The sequence below is a fragment of the Akebia trifoliata genome, chromosome 9 (assembly GCF_017979445.1).
Source record: "Akebia trifoliata isolate Shusen 1 chromosome 9, ASM1797944v1, whole genome shotgun sequence".
In the NCBI taxonomy this organism is placed as follows: Eukaryota; Viridiplantae; Streptophyta; class Magnoliopsida; order Ranunculales; family Lardizabalaceae; genus Akebia; species Akebia trifoliata.
In genome coordinates, this window is record NC_141383.1 from 5,856,862 (window position 1) to 5,877,057 (window position 20,196).

A 20,196-nucleotide genomic window follows, 5' to 3' on the forward strand; every position below is an offset into this window, starting at 1 on the left:
AATTAATATCTTTTGTTTTTCAATTTTTTGTTCCAGGAAAAGCATTTCAAGGTGACAATGGTTCCTCAGACGCAAATGAGTCCTCACTTGTAGTTTGCTTTGGAGAAATGCTAATTGATTTTGTACCAACTATTAGTGGGCTTTCATTAGCTGAAGCACCTGCATTTAAAAAGGCTCCAGGAGGTGCACCTGCTAATGTTGCAGTTGGCATAGCTCGGCTTGGTGGATCATCAGCCTTTATTGGAAAGGTGCCGTTTAAACTTTGTTGATTTATTATGTTTATTTTTAACTAATTTGTTATAAATGCAAGATAGCAGGAATCGTTTGCTTTATTTTCATGTTGTTCTTTAAGAGCTAACTATCATTGTTCCTCATGGATTGAAAATCTTTATAAGTTTTTCAATCCATTCATCTCTAACCTTGATTGCATGAGACTAGGTACCAAGTTTAGCTTTGCATTCTTCTACTCCATAGCTCCTATGCCATACTTAAAATGTTTTTAGCTCTAAGCTTTCTTCTATAGCTTGACCTCGCTAGTCACATTTCTCGTTTTGTTCCAGTCCCCTACTAGGAAGAAATTCTACTTAAGTGACGGCGGGACCCTCAATCAGTAGATTGAGTTTCATAATTAGCAGCTGTGGATTCAGTGCCGGTTAAAATCCCAGTATTAGGGTAGTTACAGCTTTCCTTCGCAGGTCCCAGCTGCTATGGGTTTTTCATAAGAAATCATTGGCCCAGTGGAGAGTCTTCAACTCTAGCTACTAACCCACCTTCTTTTAAACTTGATAAAATTACTAATATGAACACATGGATATATAAGCAATGTTAATGAGTTATGTACCTTGATGTTTAGCTTCTATAACAGATTTCAACAGAAAAGAAAACAGGCAATATGTAGACCTTGAACTTAAGTTATATTTGAAGCCCTTTACTTGCCATTTTATACTCTGAACTTTCAGATTAACCTAACATTTAGTTGGAACTTGAGAGGCTGTCACCTATTTTTTTGGTTTTGCTGCTGGTTAGGAAAATTTTGGTCATTGATAATCCCTTCTCTTATTTAAACTAAGTTGACATTAAGTTGGGTTCTTGTTTGTCATGTATCATATGTAATACCTTGGAAAGGCACAAAGTTGGAGGGTAACTTGGGAGTTTTCATTGGATGGATACCTTGATTTAGTATATCTTTAGCTTCTATACTGGATTTCAATAGAAATGAAAATTTGGAATATGTAGACCTTGAACTTAAGTTATATGTAAAACTCTTTACTTGCCATTTTATAACTGTGATGTCTGAAGTATTAGAATTAACCTAAAATCTAGTTGGGACTTGAGGGTCTGTCACCTATATTCTTAGTTTTGCTGGTGGTTAGGAAAATTTATTGTATCCCTTCTTTATTTAAACTAAGTTTGACATAAGTTGGGTTCTTATCGCATGCAATACCTTCGAAAAGGCACAAAATTAGAGCTGTAAGTTGAGAGTTGTCATAGGATGGATACTTTGATATAGTATTTGTACCTTTGGTAAAGATATCTTATGACAAACATATCTATTATAATAAAGGTGTGTAGCATTGTGCATGGAAAATGCTATTTTCCATGTGTTTGATTGATTTTTTCGTGGAAAATGAAATTCTACCCTCATCCCAAAATCCAGCAAAGTCTGGATTTCATTTTCCTACCCATACCCCATGGGAAAATGAAATTCACCCCTAAATTCCATCCCCAAATTTTAAACCCTAATCTCTTTACTCTTCTTCTTCTTCCCAACCACCACCCCAACACCAACACCAACGCTACCACTGCCACCGTCACGATTGTTAACCAACCAACGACCCCAAAAGAGTGTTATATTGGAGAGGGGGGCGGGGGGGGGGGGGGGGGAACTATTAATATAAGAGGGTCACGGGGCTTAATTGGGGTATGACACACCCAAGAGTCTAGGAAAATATATACTCAACACTCCCCCTCACACATAAAGTTTTGTATTGTCTCAGAATATCATTCAACATCTACTTAATGAGTCTTGTTCTACCCTACAAAATGTTGTTGTGTTAGTAATTTCCGTCTCCCCCATACCTTGAGATTAACAACAATGTCAACTTTCCCGAGATCCACTACTCTAGAGTACTGTTGTGTTACCTCTCAAAGAGACTCTCATGAGTTAGATTCACAATAATATTGTTTTTAGTCAGAATCACAGAAAAAAAACCAAATAAAGAATATAACCTTGCTTGTATAGGCTTACCCCCCTTTTTTTTGGGGAAGCTCCCCATCTCTATTGTTTTTTTTACACATCTTCCTCTCTTTCTTGGATCTCCAAATAGTGATTACTATTTCGTGAGTTATGTGTAGACGCAATATCCCCAATCTACCATCTTCGTGGTTTGCTCTTATGTCAATGTTGAGGTCTTCTCTTGAAGCCAATACTTTCTTGTTTCTCATTACCTAGAGACGGGTATTCATCCCTTCTAACTTAGTTGGGAGCTTGACTTAGAATTGATACAATCTTGTTCTGCAGCTATTGGACATTTCGTTGATGATCCCTTGGTACTTAATCTGAGGTTGTTGAGGAGTTCCTATTCTTACCCAAGCACTTACCAAAAAATGTGTTGCGTTTTTGGAGCTCAATGTGTTATTCTTTAAGCCTAAACTGTGGATGAGGATCCTGTAAATTTCCTCATGAGTTAATAATAGTCGTCAATATTTAGTATATAGTGGTAAAAGGAGTAAAATTCCCTAAATGTATATGAAGATGTACAATAGGAAAAAAATTATCTTGGAGTGAAATATACATCTGCTAATACCACCTGTTAAATATGTTAGGTCAATTAAATGAGTGCCAGGTACCCTAGTATAGACATCTTTTGAACCTTGATAAGGGTCAGACATTCTAAGTCGAAATTTGCATATTTTTCCTCCTTTTTGGGAGATAAGCTAGTATTGAACCTAAGACCTGAGGGTTGAGGTACAAAAGGATGGTTTTCCAATAGTTAATACCTAAGAGACTCTTGAAGAAATTTACCATTCTGAAAAATCAATCCTTAATGTGTCCTCCACACACGTTACAATTAAATTAGATGTCACTTCCAAGTTCATTCAATCCCTAACTATGATCAAGGATTTCATAATTTTCAGTTATAGTGCACACAACCTAAGTTTCTAAAATCTTTGCATCTTTGCAACATAAGTACATCAAAGGTTCTAAAAGAGTGAAAGGAAGGCCCAAAGAATATGGATTGAGATGGTGAAAGAGGGTACAGACACTCCTGACGGGACTTTGGACTATTGAATGGAGGAATGAGATTCATTTAGCTAACCCCAATTATTTGGGATAAGCCTTCGATGTTGATGATCGGCATAAGAATTCAAATGGATCGTAATTATGTGTCCATTAGTTCACTTATATCAACTCATGACCAGTATCGGAGTATGTTATGATCGGTTTCGTGTCTTTATGTTTAGTTTTTTCCTTTTTAAGGGCATTTATGTCTATCACTCTTATTATTATTATATATGCACTTCCAAGTCCTCATTGAGGCTGGACGACTCTCTTTCCATTACTCTTCTTGGTATTAGAGCTCTAGAACCTCATCGACAACTCCCCTTGGGGTTTTCTTTCTCTTTGGTTTTGGCCACTTGAAGCACCATCACCCTACTCTCTTCTCCTACAATCTTGTTTGATCTTGGAACCAAACATACCTAGCAGCAGGTTCGTTTAAGGTCTTTCCCTTCGGGGGTTTCTTTTCCCTTTTATTCCTTTTTTGGCCTGAAGTGTTCTAATCGCATGCTGCGATAAAACTGGTTGGTTGTTTTTGCGATAAGCTTGCATTGTAGGCTGTTTACCATGTTGCCAGGAGGTTGCTGCGAATAGGGCTTCTGGCTTCATGTTCAGGGTTGTGCGAAAGTTTTATGGGCTGTGCACCAGTGCTGAGGGCCTTGCGATAGGGCTGTGTGATAGTTCTGTGCTGTGTTACAGGGATGTGTAACCTTGCGATAGTGTTGAGTGAGTTTTTGTGATGCTGTTTTGAAAGTGGCTGCTATGAAATAGTGCTGTCCGCTCCCCTCTTTTTAAGATCACACATTGGACTTAGGTTTGCATGCGACCTCCCTTCAAACCAAATCTTCCGATATTTTTTTTGTTCTTCCACTTTGTGGAGAATTTCTATTTATGTGAGGCTACTGTGAGTTTAGTTCTTTGCCTTGGTTTTTTTCTATCTTCTTTAGTTATCTAGAGATCTCGTGTAGTCTTCCTGTACTTTTGTCTTGTTCTACTCCTTTTTAATTCGTTTGGTTTTGGAAGTTATGAAATCGAATCAAGAAAACAAGGAATCGAATACTTCTTTTGGTCACTACTACTCAGCCCAACGTATTATTAGTGCCCTTTTGGATGGTCGAAACTTTCAGTCTTGGTATTTGATCCTTCTTATTAGAGACTTATTGGCCGTCTGATTTATCTGATTGACTCTAGACTAGATTTGACTTTTGCGGTTAGTGTAGTCAGTTTATGTATGCTCCGTGCACTTCTCATCTTGATCTTGTTTATTGTAGTCTTTGCTACTTGAGGTCACGTCTAGCTTGGCTCTTTTATTCATCCACTACTCAACCTCATTTGTCTTGCTTCTTTGACACTGATTATGTTGGTTCTATTACTGATAGGAGATCTGCTTCTGGTTTCTATGTGATTGTGGTAACCTGATCTCTTGGAAAGGTAAGAAACAGAGTGTGGTTTCACACACTTCTGCTGAAGCTAAGTATCGAACTATGGACCTTGGCACATGTGAGTTTATTTGACTTCGATTTTTGCTGGCGGAACTGGGATTTCTTGTTTTTGGTTCCTCCACACTGTTTTTCAACAATAAGTCTGTTATTATGCTTGTTTTTGACTCTGTCCTTCACAAGAGAACCAAACATATAGAGGTTGATGTTCACTTACTCAAGGAGAAAGCTCGATCTAGTGCACTTTAGACAGTATTCGTATCTTCTTCAGATCAACTTGCTGACATGCTTATGAAATCTGTTGGCCCTTCTGTTACTAACTCTCTCATCTTGTCAAGCTGGGCTTAGTATTTGCTCCAACTTGAGGGGGAGTATTGGAATATGTTATGATTAGTTTCATGTCTTTATGTTTAGTTTTTCCTTTGTAAGGGCATTTATATCTATTCACTCTTATTATTATTATATATACACTTCCAAGCCCTCATTGAGGCTAGACGATTCTCTTTCTTTTACTTTCTTCCAACACATACTGTATATAATTATAATTGGTTTTTATAAATTTGTACTTATCAAAAAGTTTTCTAGTAAATATTATTCTGGTATAGACTGCAAATCGTAGAAAATAAGACTACCTTTCAACCTGGGACTATAAGCTGGCCATGTGTCAGATGGTGACAAGAAATTGTTGCTGCTCCTGCAACCCATTTAGTGATTGTAATCTTGTTATCAACTCAAGGAATTTCATGAATGTCATTGTTGTTCCATAAAACTTTGAGAATGACACCTGAGCATCTATTTCTCATGTATCCTCTCTTTGTATCTTGAATTTTGTGTGAAAACATGAACAGGTTGGTGAAGATGAGTTTGGGTATATGCTTGCTGATATTTTAAACCAGAATAATGTGAACAATGAGGGAATGCGTTTCGATCCTGGTGCCCGAACTGCTTTAGCATTTGTTACATTGAGGGCTGATGGGGAGCGTGAGTTCATGTTTTATCGTAACCCTAGTGCTGATATGCTTCTTCAAGAATCTGAACTCGAACTTGATCTCATTAAGAAGGTATTTGAGGAGTTTTGTATGGAATTAAGGAAGTGTGGATGCCTTCTTATACCTTATCATGTTTTGCTTTTTAAGGATTTGGTTTATTTCTTTTAATTTAGATTTTGATGTGTTTAAAGAATTATTTTGACTAATAAAAAACAAAAGAGCTTCTATTGGCACCCCAACTTTTACTTATTACACCCCTCAATTTCTTAAATTATTTATCACACTCCAATTAAAGATTAAAACGCACTCTTCAAACATTACAAAGTTTTGGCTCAAATTGTAATCTCAACATTATATCGTTCAAACAATTTCTTTCAGTAATTGTTTACAATTATGATTAGGCTCATATAAAATTCTAAACCCAAAAAATAGCAATGTGGCAGAAAAAAAAAATGATAGAGCTCCACTCATTTTCTTTATTTTTAATTGGGGTGAAATAAGTAAAAGTTTTATTTTTATTTTTTAGATGGGTAAGCTGGACTTGAATCCACGACCTCAAAGTTGCTTTGCAATGTGTCAAACCAACTGAGCTATGGGTCTAAACCTGAATAAATAAAAGTTGGGGTGCCAATAGCAGATCTCATAGAAAATAATGCATTGAAGATTATTTTATTGCTTTAATTATTCAGTATGCTTTATTTGTTGATAGGCAAAAATATTCCATTATGGTTCGATAAGTCTGATTACCGAACCATGCAAGTCAGCCCACATCGCTGCAACAAAGGCTGCAAAGGAAGCTGGCGTGCTTTTGTCCTATGACCCTAATTTGAGACTTCCACTGTGGCCATCTGAAGAGAGTGCTAGAGAAGGAATCCTAAGCATATGGGAGACTGCCGATATTATTAAGGTAGCCATCTGCCTTCCCCTTGTTAAAAATGCGGAGAGGGTCCATAATATGGAACGAAAAATGTGAATTCTTATTATTTTGATTAAAATTACTGTCCAGATAAGTGCAGAAGAGATTTGCTTTTTGACAAAAGGAGAAGATCCATATGATGATGCTGTTGTTCGTAAACTTTTCCATCCAAATCTCAAATTGATGCTTGTGACTGAAGGCGCAGATGGTTGTCGGTATTACTCTAAGGTAAGGTGCCAAGATTCGGTCTTTCAACTATTTATCAAATGTTAAATTTATCTATGAAATGCTCCTTTGTTCTGTTTGTTAGGTTGTTGGTAGGGCAGAACTATATGTAGACTTTGGGGGGGGGGGGGGGGGGATTTTCAAAAATATATTTTTATACTATGATATCTTCTACGGCTTTACATAGGGGCGGAACTGCGTGCAGATTGGAAGCGCCATGGCCCCACAATTTTTTTTCAAAAAAGTGCTTTTATATGACTGATTTTTAAAATCAGCCAACTGATCATTTGATTGCACATAGGGTATGTGACAATCTGTTTATGCATGAGTAAATTCCGAATAAAGTGGCAATCAACTTCGATATGCTTGGTACGCTCACGAAAGACAAGGTTGCTGACAATAAAGATTGCAGCCTGGTTGTCACAATACATTTGTATAGGTAATGGAGCATCAACACCCATGTTGCGAAGAAGAAAACGAACACATAACATCTCAGAAGTAGTGTGGGCCATTATATGATATTCAGCTTTAGCACTAGAGCAAGCTCAACGTTTTGTTTCTTATCATGCTAATTAACAAGATTTCCACTAACAAATGTGCAATAAATAGAGGTGGATCGTTGATCAAAACGATTCCCGGCCCAGTTAGCATCAAAGTATCTAGAAATAGTCAAGGAAGGATGGTACAAGAGACCCTTACAAGGAACATCCTTCAGATAGCGTAGAATACGACATATAACTTCCCAATGAGACTGTCAAGGAGCATGCATAAATTGATTGACCACTTCCACAACATAAGAAATGTCAAGACGAGTAACTGTGAGATATTTGAGCTTGCCAACCAACTACCTATACCTTCCATTATTCTAAAAAACTTTCCCCTATTCACCATCAACCTTGACAGAAGGATCCATGGGAGTATCAACTAGACAAGATTCCAGAGTGCCTATCTCATATTATAAGTCCAACACATACTTGCGTTGGCATAGAGTGAGTCCATCCTTGGAACATGCAATCTCAATCCCAAGGAAATAACGAAGTAGGCCTAAGTCTTTTATATGGTACTAAGTACTCAACTGAGCCTTCAACTGAACAAAACCAACAAAGTCACTACCAGTGACAATAATGTCATCCATATACACAATAAGAATGATAGTACTTGAGATGGAATATCGAGTAAATATAGAATGATCAGAGGTGGAATGCTGCGCCACAGAGCTAAATTTGTCGAATCAAACAGGTGGAGATTGTTTCAGTCCATACAACGCCTTCTTCAGCCTACAGACAAAATATTCTTTCCCTTCAACTACATAACCTAGGGGTTAATACATATATTCTTCCTCCTGTAAATCTCCATGAAGAAATACATTTTTTTTTTATGTCTAGTTGGTAAGCTGGCCAGTTAAAATTTACTGCAACATATAGCAAAATTCTAAGAGAGTTGAGACCAACAACATGTGAAAATGTCTCACAATAATCTAGATCATAAGTCTGAGTGTATTCTTTAGCCATCAGGTAGATACTTTATTGTGTATACCCAATGACAACCAATAGTAGTCTTCCTGGAAGGAAGAGTGGTGAGATCACATGTTTGATTCTGATAAAGGGCATGCATCTCATAGTAAGTTTCTATCTAGAAGAAGTCAGTGCTCGAGGATAAGTACTAGGAACAAAAATAGTGGACAACAAAAATGCAAAAGAGCTAAAATTAGAGTAAAGGCAATGAAAATATACAAAATTAGCAATAAGATGATGAATGCAAAAACAAATACCTTTTCGTAACACAATAAGTGGCGTGGAGGATGAGGGTACGGTAGGAGGATGTGGAAGGTCCTTAGAAGAGGCAAAAGGTGAAGGATCCTTAGGAGAGTCTAGTGATAATTCGATTGCGGCTGGACTTTAATATACAATTGGGCAATTTTTAGAGCATTGATAAACTAGCAAACGAGGATGAGAAGAAACTGGAAGAGGAACAATGGGCAAAACTAAATCCTCTTGATGAGAATGAACCTATCAGAATTGAACTAACGATCCAAAGTGGAGAAAAAAGATGTATACTAAAAAAATGTGACATAAACACTAGTATAATATCTACGCCTTATAGGATCATAACAGCGATGACTCTTTTGAGTTTGAGAATAACCCAATAAGACACTTGATAACTCGAGGAGACAACTTATCATGACTAGTTCCAAGAATGTGGACGAAATATACACACCCAAAGACACGCGAAACAAGAGGAAAGGGCTTGGCTTTAGGATATAACAAAGAGAAGGATGTTTGACTACCTAAACAGGTGTAGGAACTCGATTAATGAGGTAACAAATAGTAAGAACACTATCGACCCAATGAAGTTTAGGAATTGATATGTTAAACAATAAGGTGCGAGTGACATCTAGAAGATGACGAAGTTTATATTCATCAATGCCATTCTGATGGGAAGTTTGTGGACATTTAGTCTGATGGATGATACCATGGTCTTTGCAAAAATCAGTCATAGTTTTGGGTATATTCAAGAGTATTGTCAGAACGAAATTTATTAACATGATGTTCAAACTAAACAAATATCTCATTATAAAAAGTTGAGAAAATTTTGGGGAGTTCAGAACGGTCTTTTATTAAAAAAAAATCCAAGTCATTCTAGAGTAATTATCCACCAAAATGACAAAATCAGAAAAATCAAAAGTACTCTTTATTCATACAGGACCCCAAATGTCTGAATGGACTACATTAAAATGACTTAATTGACGAATCTCTAGACATAGAGGAAAATTACTACGGTGATGCTTGCCTAACTGATAAACCTCATAGTCTAATATTGAAATTCAACTCATTGTTGGAACTACTTGACGCAGCTTTTGCAATGATGGGTGACCTAAGTGATAATACCACTGTAGATGAGAGATGACAACACTCAAAGCAGGAATTGGCTCCTCATAATCCAAAAAATATAGCCCATTTTGTTCAAGCCCCGAACCAATCGTCTTCTTCGTCTTGAGTTTCTAAAAAGCACAAGAGGTAGAAGAAAAGATTACAAAACAACTTAATGATTTTGTTAGCTAACTTACAAATAGAAAATTAAAAGGAAATTCAAGAAAAAATAAGCCGGAAGTGAGTGTCGTGGAATTGGTTGGATGAAAATCACAAGTGCTAAGGACAGGGGGAGAAGAACCATCGGCTAAAACAATATGAGATCTAGATGAATGAAAATTAGAAAAGATGGAGGAAGGACCATACATGTGTGCACTAGCACCAGAGTCAAGAACCTAGGAAGATGAAGGAGATCGAGCAACTACATAAGCAAAATTACCTTTATTGACCATAGTTGTTGTGAGACAGATGAAGGAGAAGATAGACCTGACAACTTCTGAAGGGTCTAACTAAGTTGAGCAGTAAGATTATCCTGAGACTCAGAATCATTAAGTACGGGTCTCGAAGCAGATGGTTGAGTAATAGATGTCGAAAACGTATCATCAAATGCATTATGGGTATAATCAGGACGTCCCTAATTGTCCCAACAATAATCCTAGGTATGCCCTGTCTTACCACAATAGTTTCATTTCCAATTAGACCTATTGGTACCACAACCAAAGACAATACCAAAACCACGAACCCCACAGGTTCCACCACGATTACCAGTACAACCACCACCGCGAGTATTGACAAGTCCATGACGAGGAGTCCCATGAGTACCATCACTAGTGGTTAAGGTAGATGACTCCTTAATAGAAGGAGTTGGGTGCGTAAGTGAGGCCTTTTGAAGCCAAGAATATGCATTTACTATAGTAGAAAGTCGTTCACCACCCAAAATCTGATCGTTGAAGACACTGTACTCTGAGTTCCCATTGACGTCGTTGAACTTCCAAATCAGTGTTCAGGGATTCATAGAGTAATCGTTCCTCCCACATACCTTCTAGATTGTTGTAATGTTCATTTAGGGGTTTAGCACCTTGTTTGGTAGTGAACAGTGTTTAGGAGTTCTTAGAGTAATCGGTCCTCCCACATACCTTCTAGATTGTTATAGTGTTCATTTAGGGGTTTATCACCTTGTTTGGTAGTGAACATGCGTTCAAACAACTTAAATACCCTAGTCACATTACTCTCTTGAGAGTACATCTCTGCAAGAGGGCTTCAGATCTTCGTTACAATATCAAAGAGTTGGACATTGCAAGCTACAGATGGTTCCATGCTTAACCAAAGTCAGGTCATAACCAATGAATTTTCACTCCATCAATCTTCATAGTTTTTTGAATCCTCAGAAGGAGGAGCTTCAACAAGATATTTCGCTTTCTTCTTGGTTCGTAAGAACACCTTTATAGCATGGGACCAAGACTGATAATTATTTCTGTTCAACCGTACCGAAGTAATTTACTTGGCCGAATCATCACTTGAAGAGCTACGTTCATCCATTAGAATAACCACGAAGAGGAGAAAATACATATTGAGAGAGGCAACAACCGTCGTAAAAGACACCTAAGAGAAGGGCCACAAGGGTAGAAAACGTAAAAAAAAACTTCAATTTTGACCAAAAGAAATTGACTTAGACACCACCCACCGCAATTAAACCTTCTAAAAGGTCTGAAAAACAACACTATGTGGCCCCAAAACTCATTCACAACCAACCATAAGCACACAACCATGCCTTAGATACACATCTAGGGTTTATCTTGCATCATTACAATGAATCGAAGTTCTTTTCACAACAAAACTATGGAAAAAAAAAGTTCAATTGTAGAAAAAAGGTTTTAAAAGCCCCCAAAAAAATAGAGAAGAAGAAATTTTATTTTGCTTTGATACCAAGTAGAGAACCAAAATAGTCTAGAGCAAGAACAAGAGGAAAAATAGAAGAGAAGAAGAAGATTATGGAGAGAGAGAGAGAGCCGAACACTATACAGATTATAGGGTTTGGTCTCTCGTCATATATATTAAAAACCAATAATAAAATAGTATGAGGAGCCCACCCCATTACATAAAAAGGCCCATAGGGGCTGTCTCACATAGTAGTAACAACCCTAGGGGCTGTCAGAATATAACAAAATTCTATCATTACTAATAAAGGTAATTTTGTAAATTGGGGGCTCATGTGATTGGTGGATCCTGGATTCTGTGAGCACTGTGATCCTTTATGCCTTTGCCTTCATAATAAAAGATACAAAAAAAAGCTGCTATTGGCACCCCAACTTTTACTTATAACTCCCCAAATTAAAAATAAACAAAATAAGTGAATGGTTGAGAATAAGTAAAAGTTGGGATGCCAATAGAAGCGCTCTCGTATATTTTTTGCTAGATTTTTATTTTTGCACTTTCGAAATTGTTTGAATGTCATAATTTTTTTTTTAATGTTGAGATAATAATTTGGACCAAACCTTTGTAATGTTTGAAAAGTGTGTTTTAATCTTTAATTGAGGTTTGATAAATAATTTAAGAAATTGGGGTGTAATAAGTAAAATTTGGGGTGCCAATAGCAGCTCTAAAAAAGATAGTAACTTTTTTCACTCCTTGTTTATTTTTATCCATCAATAATTTATTTTAAAAAATAAAAACTACCACCATGTTTCAATTGGACTCTTCAACGTTGGTTCATATTTATATTTAGTCTGTCAATGATTTATTTAGTTTAAAAAATAATATCATAGTTCAATAGGACTCTTATTTAATAAAAAAAATAAAAAATAAAATGACGTTTCAATAGGACTCTTATCTTTACTATTATAATGAGATAAGACAGAGTAAAGTGGTTTAACAAAATTTGGAAAACCAAAATTGCCCCAAAATTTGCATTTAACCTTATTATTGTCAAGGTCATTTTTGTCAAAGTGAGAATTACAATCAAAGGCGGAGCCAAGATTTTTTGCCCATGTGGGGGCAACCAAGAGTAGAAATTTTTGGGGGGACAACTAAGAGTGATAATAAAAAATAGATGTGGGGCAACTAAGAGTGGAATTGTTTTTTTTATGGGGAGCAATAGTGGCAAGTTTTTTTATCTACCACTAAAATCTGTCGCAATAGCTCACTAAACTGCAGACTTCAAAAATTCTTGTGGGGAAAAGTCTCCTCACAACCCCTACTATAAATCCGCCCTTGATTACAATCCCACGATTCCTATTTGTTTTGTAAGATTATAATATATATTTTTTACCATATTATCTTCAAAGTACCTTTAGTATTTTAAGTTATTAAAAGCCCCCTATAATCCCACGAGCCCTATCAATTGTTAGTTTTCTAAAATTACAAAAATCACTTACTAATATTTTTCAGTTACATAAAGAACCTTATAATAAACTAAATGTTAAAATATGATATAAAGTCAGATTATTTATTTGAAAGTTTTGGAATAGTTTTTTGAAAATAATTATAAAAATTTTTAATCATAATTTTTTAATAGATGTTTGTTTGCATTTGCCACCTATTAGTTTAATTAAAAAAAAAACAATCCATTGGTAACTTACGAACAAAGTTTAGTTTCTCCATCTGTGTGTGTGTGAACATATCATACATTATATCGCTTAATAGATTTAATGTGCAAAAACTTCACAATTTGATGTCATGAGAAGAGCTCTCAAGAATTGCTATGTTTAGGTCATATATTAGTTTTTTTTTTTTCTCTTTTGTAACCCTATAATATTGTTTTTTTATAAAACCACAATTAGAAGAATTGTTTATGTTGTTTGTAGCCCTAGAATTTAAATATTAGAGTTTTATTAGTATTGCCCACTCCTGCTATTTAGGTCCAATTATCCATTAAGTGAGAAATTGGTGCTGCAATTTAACCCATTGAGTTAGTGCTGGATGGATAAACTGCAGGGTTGCTGTGTACGACTAAATTAAAGGAAAAAAATCTCAGAAGACAGTGGAAATTTGACCTGCCATGCTTTAGGGAACAGTAGGAGAGTTAGGGACATTATAATTATTTACTTTTATGGGATAAAGGTATATGATGTATGTTGGAAGTATTATTGTCTTTCTCAATCACTTAGCAAAAAAAAAAAAATAAATTATTGTCTTTCTTATTTTTGCAACCTATTACTCATAAATATAATATTGTAACTGTGGAGTTACAGATATCATTCTCTCTCTCTCTCTTGTTCTTCCTTCTATTATAGAACTGAATGTTGAGCTGTTGAGAAGCAACATGTTTAGAGAATAAGCGTAGTGGAGGCGAGGATGCTGAGAAGGATGCATGGTAAAGTCTAGGAAGACAATCGGAAACTAGGGTACTTGCGATTAAGAATAGTTTCAATAGGGAATAAAATAAAGGAACTCTATTGAGATGGTTTTGGACATGTGCAAAGAAGTTAGGAGTATATATAGAGGTTAATGGCAAAGTAGGATTCATGTTGCGAACCCAAATAATTGGTATAGAGTTTTGATTTCTTTGTCATGTGTGTTAAGTTTACCACTTAAATTCATAACTAATCTGACAACATCAAAAAGTGCACCCTACCAATGCACCATGTAACGCTTGGCATCAATACATTCACCCAGGCCAACAATTGGTCCTACTTATGTGCCATCTGTATTTAGTCCCCACTGTGTTGAGGAAGTGAGTTCAACTTCTTCAGCTTGTACTCATGGTGCAATTGACAACATGGACCAATTAGGATTGCGTCAGCAATTTCAAGAGTCTTTCATGAAGACCACGATGGAGACCTATTGGACCACCAACAAGACCAAAAGGTGCCGTGAATGTAGTGATCAACCTGTTGGACCCGGGTTAGCAAGGTCAAGTGATGTTGTGGAGACAATGGATGGCAACCGGGGTTGGACTTGGGAACGATCAAGATTTGGGGCCGACCTGAATGAAACGAAGGATCAAGCTTCTTGGAGGCAACACCGGCTGCCAATCTGGCATAACCCAAAAGGATAATGGGGTTTGACAACTCCCAAAGAGTCAAAAAATCAACTGTAATCTTCTTATAATAGAGACCTAATTTATTATAGATGAGATTTCTCTTCCCATGATCAGGGAGTTGGTTCTTTGTGTAACATGAGTGTTTAGTATCACAAGCCATATGGCTAAAGAAGAAGCTAGTTGGTTCCATTCCCTAAAATCAAAAATGAAATTTTAATTATGCAGGCCTTCAATGGAAGGGTGGGTGGTTTAAAGGTGGATGCTGTAGATACTACTGGGGCTGGAGATGCTTTCGTTGCTGGAATTTTATCACAGTTAGCTGCTGATCTCTCCTTGCTTCAGGTTTTGCATTTCCTATACTTTTTTACACACTTATGGTGAAAATAGTCCGTACTTGCCTACAATATCTCTTCTTATTGTGTATGACATATAATTCTTAGCATTGTGATTCTCAAACTAGTATACAAGGGATTATCCAAAACCATAATAACTCCTGACACAAGTTGTAATGAAAAAATAATTCATTTTACCCATATTTGTGTATCCCCCACAAATTGTAATTTCAACTGTTATTGGGAGATCGTCCTACAACACCTATAAAATCTGTCCTCGTTTCCTCTGAATTTTATTATTTCAGGGGAACACTTGATGTTACGATTTTGCCATAACAGCATGGTTTCAAAACTCGTTTTGACATCTCGTCTCGTTCATAGACAAGACCGAGTTGTCTTGGACAAGTCAACTCGTCTTGGGCGAGATAAACCATTTAACTCGTTGTACAATTATTAATTCATATATATATTTATATAAAAATAATTATAATTTTTTTATTATAAAATAAGGTAGATTAGAAGTTCTTTAATCATAAATCATATTTTATTTAGATAATAAATATGTAAAATTAAAAAAATTTAATTATTTTATTTAAAATATACAAAATCCCAGTTGACTCGGAGAGTTTTACTGACTTGGTAAGATTTTCGAAATATTTTCCTAGTCATCTTTGTGTTTAGTGAGATTTTGTACATGTGAGATGCCTTGTCTATCCCCTGAGATGACTCGGGCAAGTCATTCGGTCTCGGACAAGATTTAATACCATACATAACAATCATCTTTATGATCCTCACACTTACGTACCAGGGGTCATCTGATATGACAGTACCAAGACACTTTTCTATTCTCATGTTTAATCTTTCTGCTCTTACCACCTAAAATTCTCTACACCAGGCTTAGATCCTACAAGCACCCAACAGAGCTATTAAGAATTCAGAGTTAGTATAATCTCCATTTAGTTCACTATCAACCTAATGCTGTCAGCCTAGTATATCTCCTGCAATCTCAGTCATGCCTTGGCATGCTAGTTTCCTATTACAGTTAAACGGACAATGTCTTCTTGATTCTAACATTTTATTGATTCTAGGAATCTTCTCCCTGCAAACAATGTACCTTTTGTCTCAAATAGGAAAAATCCAAATTGTATTGAGGTTTTTAATTGCAATAAAAATTCTGTCTCAAGTTAATGTTTTTGTGGTGGAGACATCAACCAAGTATTCTGCTCTCTGCAGTATGAGGAATCTTACTAATTGCAGTAGACACCCAATTAATTTCAAAATTCTGTTTACATTTCATCGGCATTAATCATGAATCTGCATTACATAGGTATGACTCAAAATCTGTATGCTTCTTGGCCTAACCCCAGTGTAGAAAACAGATCTTCCTTACATTATTCCCTCCTTGAAATTATCATAAATTTTGCTTCCCACATTACCAAAAGCAATAAGAAGGAACCGTTTAAAGTCTATAGTTTCTTAATGCAGGTATTTATATAAAGTTGATGCTGATAAAAAAACCCAGTAATTCTCTCTTACATGTGGCATCTTTATTTCTCAATTCTTTTTCCCTAATGTGCCACCTCAGCGTTTCCATGTTTTGCTAGTCTCTGTCTTGCTTTCTGAAGAGCAATGCAGTTTCCTTTCTTTTAGAACTTGTGTTCCTTACTTCCTACAATGAAAACCAGACACCATATGACATAGTGTTTTTCCCTCTTTTTATAACTAAACATCCTTAGAATATCAACTTATGCTACATTTTTTAATATTCAATATCTTTACATAGTAGGGGCATTTTTGTCATTTTGTTAGATTGTGTAACATCTCAATAGAATTTTACAACACACTTCTTGTCATCACCTTCTGTGTCCTAATAACTCGAGGAAACTTGAGGTGTTGCTCAAAATTCCTATCCTGTGTGCCATTATACCAAATTTAATCACTAGGAGCAGTCTTTTGGTGCACACTATGGTGGGTCTATTGGTGATAGGCTTCAAATTTAGGCATTTTTCATAATGAACCGAAGCACACGGATAAAACGTTACGGTTTCACAACTGTGATTAGAGACGCTAAATCCAACATCCAGAAAATACCCATCGTGTTAGGTTCACCAAATGATGAGCTAAACATACATGAGATCAGTGGTGAAAAGTGACGAACAGGAAGACTAAAAGGCACTTCCTTGAACTGGCTTAAGAGAGTTCCCTAGTTCTATTTCATCAAATCCTTAAAGTGGTTTAAATTCTCTCTTTTGAATCAAAAAGATCATCCAATAACCATATAGTAATGCTGAATCCCGTCACTTCGAAAGCAAGTAAAGAGAAGGAACCAGACGAAGCGAAGGCTCACTCGACCATCCGGCAGAGCAAAGAGTTTGACGAATGTAGTAGGATTGCGCCATCGCGTGGGGCCATAACAGGGGGCCGTCCGGAGGAGAGCTCTTAAGAACAGCTATTTGTAACTTCCTTAGCTATAGCCAATTACATGAGTCCTCCTTCGAGCTAGTCAAGAGCTAGGCTTATCACGTGGCTATATTTGGTGTGATAAAAATGGGTGACATATTTATGATCGAATGCCCTAGGTTTTACTTTCTCCCTCCTTTCAAATGTAATTTTGTTTTCAAATTAACTTGTTTTTAGTTCCTCGATCGATTTGGAGTAAAAATAGAACCATTAAAAAGCTCGTATTGAGATCTTTAGAAGGATATCCATTTCTTGATATTTTTAATTAAAAATATAATTTATGTAACTTAAAATAGTTATAATACCCTTAAATTTAAAATTTTCTAATGATTACCCACATACCCTTCTAATGATTTTTCATTATTTGAACCACAAACCCCACCCCTCCCCTCTGAAATAAAATAAAATAAAATAAAATAAAATAAAAATACAATGCAGTCCTTAAAATGCCAGTATTATGTTAATTTTCTCAATTTTCCAGATTCCATACTCTAGTCTAGGGAGTTTGGTAGCTACCCAACTTTACATCTCTACATTTGACTCTTTTGGGTTTTTAAGGTTGAGTTAAATGTTGTCAAATCCTCATATGGGTCTAAACTTTGTAGCAAAATAGGATTCATTTTCTAATGAATGACGATGATGCGAAAAATGTTTGAAACCTGTCTCTTACCACGAATCATTTTCCCACTGACGATATTTTTGTTATGAATCCTTTTCTATTCTCATTGTAGACAGACTGTGCTCTATGTTTGCTGTTATGATTAACAAAATAACTTTGGTTGCTATTGTGTATACACTTTTTGAATTGTTTCCAAGAACGGATCTGTAGGAAATAAATATATCAAATAAGCTATTAATGCTTGTTATAATTAATTTCAATTCGTAATTCACAATTAAGTTCTTTTACTGTGGTTCGAGGTGTGTTTGATTTCTGGGAAAATCGGTGTGCAAAACTCTCAAAGAAAATCGTTTCGTGTTTAATTTGCACATAGACAACGGATCTTGGCCACCTCAAATTTTCTTTTTTCCTGCTATAATGAGCAAATCCATGGATTCCCGAGTTATCAAACAACACATCTGTATTGAATAACTGATTAACTAAACTTATTTTACATATATATATAGGATGAGGGGCGACTAAGAGAAGCTCTCAAGTTTGCTAATGCTTGTGGTGCATTAACTGTGATGGAGAGAGGTGCAATTCCAGCTTTGCCAACGATGGACGCTGTAAAGAACGCCTTGCTTAAGATCGTTGCATAGGTATTTCGTCCTACCATTTTAATTAATTTTTTTGCATTCCTCTTACTGTTCTATGTAATTCTTAGAAATGGTGATGCTGAGTTACAGGTTTGTTCTGAGACAACCATTTTTATCTATTATCAGGGATTGTAATGTACTTGAACCCAAACACCTCTACTGTGAAGCTATATATACTCTGAGAGAGCACGGAATGTAGAATAATAAACATCTTCTTTGGTGATTTTTAACACAACTGTAGAACTACTCTTAATGATGTAATATATCAAGATACCTTTTTTTCCCTCATTCACTCATGTGATGCATTTGGAGAGTCCCAACTAGGGCCGTCAATAAATTGGGGTTGGGTCGGATCGGGTTGATCTGGGACCAATCAGACAAGGATTGGATTGGGCTGTGAATCAGTTCCAATAAGGATCTGGTAGGTCCTATTGGAACTGATTATGTAAGAATTGAATTGGACCCTAGTTGGATTGGGGCAATATCATGATCTAATAAAAATCCTTGATCCAAGCTGAAAACATATAAGGGTGAATCACATTCGTAGGGTGAATGTTGTCCTACTTCCAACTTCATATTTTGTACCTGTTGAATCACATCCGTAGGATCGAATCGGAGAAAATGAAATAAAAGTGTAGCCCGTTTATGGTGATTGACGATTCTTGTTATTCACTTGAAAAAACTGTGACCATCTCAATCATTACTTCTTGATGAATTTTGATCAGATGGATCACGACCATTGATTACAAGATCAAAAAAGATTACCTAATTGAATGAAAAGATGCATTAAAGTCTATAAATAATGGATTTGAATATCAGAATTTTATAAGCATTCAAAATATGCATTAGGCATTGTGAACGTATATGCATTAATTAAAAATCATTCGAGACGAGATGAAAAGACCTAGATCCCATTTTTTTCTTCTTCTTCTTCTTCATGTTTCTGATTCATAGATTTGAAAAAAGAAAAAAAAAAACTGTCTTTGTCTCAATATTTGAGATGGAAAAACAAGTTTGTAACAATGGTAGCACTAAGTTCCATTGCACTAAGAAGTTCCCGATGTAATCTGCTTGCATCGTAATTGAGTAAAGCTTTCCAATAATTGACTCTATACATAATGGGGAAAATATCTTCTTAAAATTATATAAACTGTGCCTTGAAAACGATACTAGATGGAGGTTTTGATTTTGAGCTGATACTCCCCAATACAAATCCAAAATCCGATCAATTCCAATATGATAACTTCAGTCGGAGGCCCTAAAGAGAGCCGAACATTTTTTCAATTCATGAGTTAGAAGTTTTGGCATGGGCTGATTTTTAGTGAGGATGACGAATCTTCTAACCCCATCAAAAGTGATTTACAAAAATCGAATGATTCACGATTCTTCAACTTGTAAACTAGGATTAGAAGTTTTAGAGTGAACTGATTTTTGGTGAGGATGATTT

General features: G+C 36.0%; 1 protein-coding gene across 3 annotated transcripts in view; it reads left to right on the forward strand.

Moving 5' to 3' along the window:
• The window catches only part of LOC147394198 (putative fructokinase-6, chloroplastic), a 34,644-nt gene extending 15,607 nt beyond the window's left edge, over positions 1-19,037 (forward strand). For 2 of the 3 annotated variants that reach the window (XM_086454326.1, XM_086454328.1), the window contains exons 2-8: positions 37-248; positions 5,568-5,780; positions 6,418-6,615; positions 6,715-6,852; positions 14,926-15,042; positions 18,618-18,752; positions 18,876-19,037. In XM_086454326.1, the coding sequence (XP_086310452.1) occupies positions 37-248; positions 5,568-5,780; positions 6,418-6,615; positions 6,715-6,852; positions 14,926-15,042; positions 18,618-18,752 (1,013 nt within the window). In that variant the 3' untranslated portion in view covers positions 18,876-19,037. Of the gene's footprint in view, positions 1-36; positions 249-5,567; positions 5,781-6,417; positions 6,616-6,714; positions 6,853-14,925; positions 15,043-18,617; positions 18,753-18,839 lie in introns of all 3 variants that reach the window. The other variant, XM_086454327.1, reaches the window with a different exon arrangement.
• Positions 19,038-20,196: the final 1,159 nt, after the last annotated feature.